Source organism: Hypomesus transpacificus, chromosome 8, assembly GCF_021917145.1.
Source record: "Hypomesus transpacificus isolate Combined female chromosome 8, fHypTra1, whole genome shotgun sequence".
Taxonomy (NCBI): Eukaryota; Metazoa; Chordata; class Actinopteri; order Osmeriformes; family Osmeridae; genus Hypomesus; species Hypomesus transpacificus.
In genome coordinates this window covers 11,867,866-11,874,824 of record NC_061067.1, presented here as the reverse complement: position 1 = coordinate 11,874,824, position 6,959 = coordinate 11,867,866, and the positions used below count along the sequence as shown (strand labels likewise).

Below are 6,959 nucleotides of genomic sequence, written 5' to 3'. Positions count from 1 at the left end.
CCAGGGGGTTATTCGTCGTACCTCGCTAAGCAGTTTAGCGAGCTAATTTTCAGGCTAAGATAAAACACGCCCCTCTTTTTGGATTCGTGGAAGCAACTTTCAATCAATCACCATAGTAACATATCAATTAACACTAACCTGCTCCAGAGCAGGCTAACATATGTGTAGCTGGATAAGCTTGCCACACCCCCGGAAAAAATCATGGCATCTCCATTTTTGAGAGACCCAGTTGACGAAGGAGCTATTCTAGTTCAATTAGCCTTTCATACCGATAGAGTTCTTCGCGATCGCCAAGATCCTTTATGTCACACGGATGAGTTCCTGTTTGAGCGATTTCGATTCAGCCAACAAGGACTCATTTATTTGCAAGACCTTCTCGGGCCGTACATTGCAAATGTCACACGCCGCAGCAGAGCTTTAACTGTGCTTCAGACTCTGTGCATAGCCTTGAGGTTTTTTGCGTCAGGTACATTTTTATACAGTGTAGGTGATGCAGAAAACATTGGCAATGCCGCAGCATGCGTTGCTGTAAGAAAAGTGTACTTGGCGCTCAACCAGCTGATAAATAAATTCATCATATTCCCTGGCCATGTCCCAGTCAATGACATCAAAGAGGGATTTTATGCAATTGCAGGTAATAGAGCAAATAAATATTTTACCATTTCATGAAAATTCCTTCCTATCACCATTCATTATGGAGTTTATCACTATGCAGAGTTTCCTAATGTCATTGGCACAGTGGACTGCACCCATATCCGCCTGAAAAAGCCCTCTAGGCCAAACAAGGCCGATTTTGTGAATAGAAAGGGCTTTCACAGCCTTAATGTTCAGGTAATTACATAATTTTCCTCAAATTACATTGTTCTAAAAACAATCATTTGTCTTTGACAATAGACATGGACCTTGCAATTGCCTGCTGTAGGCTACTAATGTACTGTACAATACCCATGACTTGACTGCAATTCATCTTAGATGATCTGTGACTCCAGCTGTCTGATCACAAATGTTGAGGTCAAGTGGCCGGGGTCTGTCCACGACTCCCGGATATTCCGAGACTCCACACTATGCTACAGCTTTGAGCAAGGTATAGCAAATCACATGTCATTCAGAAATTGATTATTTTATGTAGAGGTGATCCAACACTGTTCATATCATATACTAGGTAACTACGATGGGCTCCTAATTGGAGACAGGGATTACGCCTGCAGGCCCTGGTTCATGACCCCGTATCCCGAGCTAGCCCCAGGCCCTGAGGTTCGGTTCAACGGTGCTCTCTCTAGAACGAGGGCACGGATAGAGATGACCTTTGGCCTACTAAAGGGCAGATTTAATTGTCTGCGGGGGCTGAGGGTGGAACCGGACAGGGCCTGTGCAATCACGGTGGCATGTGCTGTGCTCCACAATGTGGCCACACTCAGGAGGGAGAGGGTCCCAGTGATCGTGGCCCATCCTGAGGACAATGTGGAACCGATCCATCTACATGAGCGGTCGGAGCGGCTGCAAGGAACATCATTGCCCAGCATCATTTCAGATAGCTGTCCAGATGACTTTGGGTAATGTTGGACTCATTTCATGTTCTTCATGTTTGCATGTTTCATTTATATGGTTAGCCACCCTCTTTGCTTTTAAGTTACCCATTAATAGTCCATCCTCAGCCATCATCGAGTCCATCCCAACTCAGTCTGGTTTGCACCTCCACTGCCAAGGACCAAGGCAGACTGCAGCAGATCATTTGGTCCCACCCTGACCTGTTCCATTCCAGGACTAGCAAGAGAGCAAGCAGGATCATTGCTGACCCTTCCCATCCTGGCCACCACCTCTTCCCATCCAGCAAAAGTGTCCGGTCCATTAAAACCAATGGACTCACAAACAAGAGTCAGGTGGTTGAGCGGTTGGGGAATCGGGCTAGTAATCAGAAAGTTGCCGGTTCGATTCTTGGCCGTGCAAAATGACGTTGTGTAAGTCGCTCTGGATAAGAGCGTCTGCTAAATGACTACATTTGTAACAAGGGGCTCACAAACAAGCCCCCTGCACCACACTGACTCTGGGACCCCGGCACACAATGCACTGCAGTTTGCATCCTTATTCATTCAATTCATTCTGATTCTGAATAGAGGAACATGCTGAAGAATAATGTAACAATAAAGCCTTTATTTTTTTCCCCTTTATTGGTTATCCTGTAAATTAAGGTGCACAAGAAATACGATTTTCAGTTTAGTTACAATTCATGGCAAAGCTCACAAATACTTAGCCAAAGCTTTGCTTTACAGGGTTAGACTTACATTCAACTGCCGTTTAAGCAATTTAACCTCCAAATGCAACTTAATTGAGCTCAAGTGGAGGTTGTATATTTTGGCACGCAAGTATTGCTTGTATAGCGTGCGCACATCTTCAGTGTCAGTCTGGAAAAAAGACAAACCATTCATAACCTGTTCAGTGTGGTGGTCAGATGCCAACAAAATTCAGACCTCACAATGTGAGGGTATTTAATGAGAACTCACCCCCCCATCCCCAGTTCCCAAAGAGTGAGAGGGGCCAGGCTCCTCCGGATCAGCCCGTGGTCCAGCAGGATTTTCCTTAAGGAATGCATTGATGTAGTGAGTGCCAGGAGTGAGTGGGATAGGAGTATTAGTTGACACAACTTGCATTTACCAAATCGCTGGAGAACGCAGAAAGAGTGTCATCATCGTTTAAACTGACCTCCTGTTAGTGAATTAGGAATTATTAGGAACTGTGGGAAAGTGCTTTCGGTTCTAAAAGACACACACAATGAACATGTTTAGAATCATTACACAATGATGGAGCAATATGAACTTACATCAGTGGGCTCTTCTCCCCCAACCAACAACACATTGGGAGGTGGCTGCAGGAATGTGATCGAACCTCCGGCCACTGCAAAATGTGACGATGGTTAACCAAATGACTTATTATGAAGGAAACTCATAGAATGAAGTGCACCTACCTTGGACATAAGGATTATCTCCTGCCACCGCCTCTCCAGAGGAGCTGCCCCAGCTATGCCCTGCATGATGGGCCTACCCCTATTATTAGCCAGGGCCAGCTCCTCAGCAGGGGTTAGCTCGGGACCTTGGGGTCCTCCCCCCGCCTTAATCATATCCGCCTTTTTCTTGTTGGCTAAAATATGAAGGATATGACACTGACAAGCTGTTCAGTACATTACCATGGCACATATTGTATTGACTCACCAGCCTGAATGATGTTTTTATGTTTCATTTTTACTTGCTCCCAAGTCCTCTTAGTGGCGGGGTTGCAACTACATGGGGTTTGAAAGCACTCATAATTATATGACAGTGTTCACCATATCACACCATACCATACAGTACACCATACCATATCATTATTTTTGAAAATGATTGAAGTGGACTCAACAATTTCTTTTCATTGCTTCAATTGATTGAATTTCTGATTATTAATAATACTACGTACATACTGTGATCCGGCCACACAGATCTGCACATGCATATTCAAACTCCTACTTCTATATGGTCATCTACACATACATGCATATGCACATAAATAGTACATAAATAAATAAAATAAATATAAGCGCTTTCAGTACATACATCCTTATAAGTGTCTATGAATTCGTATCAATTAGATAATCTTTGGCCTTGGTTTCATCTAGGCCTACTTATTCTGTAAGAGTTGAGACAATTATTTTCGCTAGCAAGATCTCATTTGATTATTAATTTCCATTAAGCCTACTGCCAGCAGGCACATTTAAAGAAATGTGATCTGATTGATCGGGGTAATGAGGCGCTTAAGATGAGCCTATACATTTTCCCAAAACTTACGCATTTAGTTTATCTGCAATTTTTTGCCAAGCTGCCTGTCGTGCTCTGGCAGCAGTGGCGGTGTTTGACTTAGCCATGATTATTTCTTTGAAGTCTTCATAGAGACTTATTATTAAATGTTGTTCTGATTGCGAGAATATCACCGCTCTCCTCCCGTCCGGTCTTTCCTGCCATCATACAGTTAGAAAATCACGGTTTTGGTGATCGACCTTTCCTGCCTTTTGAAGTAGGACGTGCGCGTGCACTTGCCCCGATGAGTTTAGCCTGATTGAAATTAACCACATGATTTGGATGCGGATCAGCCGTCGACGAACCGATATTTGCGGTTCTCAATTAGCTCGCTAATGTTAACGGGCTAAAGGGACAATTGATTAACTTAGCTTCAACCCTTACGACGAACGGGCCCCAGCTACGATGCCTGCATACTAAATGCAACGGTCGGGGAGGTGTGCAGCTGGTTATGTGCCGGGAAATTGATTGAATTGCCGGGTCTTTAGAGGACGCATCACAGATCATGGCGCTCCCTCAAATTGTGCAGACACTGATAGAATTAGCTGAGCTGGTAGAAACTAATAATATATCTGATTCTGATACCCGTGACCGAGTAGAACAACTCAGAGAGAGCTTGGCTGCATACTCTGCCGTCACAGACGTACACATTAATGAGGTTGCCATAGTAAACCTCTGTTCAGTCCTGGAACGGCTGGATGCTGTGGAGCCTCAAATAGGAAGGGGACGACCAACCATCCACATTCCGTTCGAGTCCATCGAAAACGATTTATTAAATGGTTTAAAAATAAAGGACATAGCGGAGCTGTTCGTCGTAAACCACCAGACCATCCGTCGGAGGATGCAAAGCAACGGATTTATGGAGCTAGAAAGCTGACAAAAGTATCTAAATTTGAATATGAAATATCTGAAATATTTGTGTGTCGAATTTCATAAAACTTAAATATTTTGCTGTTGAATATATAATATCTGAATTATTTGTATGTGTAATTTAATAAAACTGAATTATTTTGATCCAAAAATACACATTTCTAAAATTCAGATTGCAGAAATTCAGATTCTTGAAATTCAGATTGCAGGAATTCAGATTCTTGAAATTCAGATTTCTGAAATTCAGATTGCGGAAATTCAAATTCAGATTGCGGAAATTCAGATTTTGTCTGAACTAGGCCAAAGGTGAAACAGCTTGCTTTCACAGGGGAAAGTAGACGATTTCAGAACGACCGAACTTTACCTCAGAACAAAATCTAAGTTGCTCGTTGGAGGAACAGTATGGAGCAAGTGCTTATGAAACTTGTAAAAACTTGTGTCTTCTCCTTTGCCAAGATCGGCAGTTACTGTTACCAATTGAGTCGAGACTATGGAGGATTATAGGGGCCAAAACTAAATAAATAAATACTTGGATAAATAAATAATTATATATCACAAAGCTTAAATAAATGACACAAAATTTATAAATGTTACATGTATTTGTGTGTATATATATATATATGTTTACGTTTTCATGTGTTTACGTTTATTCATTTATACTTACATTTATTTATTTATACTTACATTTATGTATTTATACTTACATTTATCCACGGTGAAACTTCCTACAGCAAAATAAATCTGTCGTCCCCCCGTCACAAAGTCAGGGGGCGGGTCAAAGCCTCTGATTGGTGGTTCAACTTGAATCGACTGCTTTTGACTATTTCAAGGTAGCAGCACCTTGTGCGGATTCAATGAATGAAATATTGAATGCTACAGTGGTCGAAATGTTGGAAGCTGAAGAGATGGAGGCACCTGCCAGTTCACTTTTTTTTACATCATATTGAGAGCTTCGCTGAAATTATAGGAATGATATTGGCCCTAACTGACACAGACATCAATGAAAATGTGTTCACGATCCTCAGCGAGATGATACAGCATAGGGGTGGGCATATCGATCTTAAGACCGACAGTGGCCGGGTTGGGAAACCCGGCAACTATCGATACCAACGTTGGTATCAATAGCCTGATTGATAGCGTGATAAGATCGATACTTAAGTTTCATTCCACACTGAGTACACAACTCCCTTTACATCATAGTGGTTGTACAAACACCGTCTAACTTCGCTCAAACTCACTTTGCCCCTCCACTGCTTTTCTAAGCCCAAAGTATCGGTATTGGCAATACTGGCCCTGTATTTACTCCTTGGTATTGGATCTATACCACATCGTGCAGTGTCGCACACCCCTAGCAGCTGTAGCGTGAGGCGATAGAGGATCCCTCTAGCTTGAAGAGAGCTTGATCGACTGGTTGAGCCTGCCTGGTGTGTAATACTGTTCATTCACCAATCAGAGGCTTTGACCCGCCCCCTGACTTGGTGACGGGGGGACGACAGATTTATTTTGCTGCAGGAAGTTTCACCGTGGATAAATGTAAGTATAAATACTTAAATGTAAGTATAAATAAATAAATGTAAGTATAAATGAATAAATGTAAGTATAAATGAATAAATGTAAACACATGAAAACGTAAACATATATATATACACACAAATACATGTAACATTTATATATTTTGTGTCATTTATTTAAGCTTTGTGTTATATAATTATTTATTTATCCAAGTATTTATTTATTTAGTTTTGGCCCCTATAATCCTCCATACGAGACAGACTCGGAGGGCGGCGGAGACCGATGGAAGACGTGGAACAACTGGCAAAGCTATAGCCTATATATTTATGTTCCGTTGTTCTCTTTTCTGTGTTGGAGTTATTTTAAGAGCTAGATGCCATCAACATAGCCTGATATAAAATCATGAACTTCAATTGTGTCTCTTAATTATAATACCCACACAGAAGATCCAGGTTGAATCAAGTCACGCTAGCTAGCTACTGTAGTTCAAGTTCAAGTCTTTTATTTGTCAGGTACACAGAACAACACAAGGTTAGACTGCACTGAAATTCTTAAGACAACACAACGCAAGCACCTGGCATAACATAACATATAAGTAGCTTACACGGAACACAATTTACATAAATGCTGAGCTTAAATAAGTGAAACTTCCTACATATAGCCTACAGATAGCAATAAATATCGACTATACAAACCCTAATACTAAAACTTCCTAAATTACAGATAACAATAGATAGTACACTATACTAACCT

At 41.7% G+C, this 6,959-nt stretch overlaps 1 protein-coding gene across 1 annotated transcript; it reads left to right on the top strand.

Moving 5' to 3' along the window:
* Positions 1-201: 201 nt before the first annotated feature.
* On the top strand, positions 202-1,557 carry LOC124470374 (putative nuclease HARBI1). The gene is made up of 4 exons (XM_047024214.1): positions 202-634; positions 716-831; positions 973-1,084; positions 1,163-1,557. Exons 1-4 carry the CDS (start codon positions 202-204, stop codon positions 1,555-1,557), a joined length of 1,056 nt encoding a protein of 351 aa, XP_046880170.1.
* Positions 1,558-6,959: the final 5,402 nt, after the last annotated feature.

Coding starts and splice junctions, on each gene's coding strand:
- LOC124470374 (XM_047024214.1), top strand. CDS start 202: ATGGCATCTCCATTTTTGAGAGACCCAGTTGACGAAGGAGCTATTCTA. Junction 635..715: donor GGGATTTTATGCAATTGCAG/GTAATAGAGCAA, acceptor ATCACTATGCAG/AGTTTCCTAATGTCATTGGC. Junction 1,085..1,162: donor ATGCTACAGCTTTGAGCAAG/GTATAGCAAATC, acceptor ATCATATACTAG/GTAACTACGATGGGCTCCTA.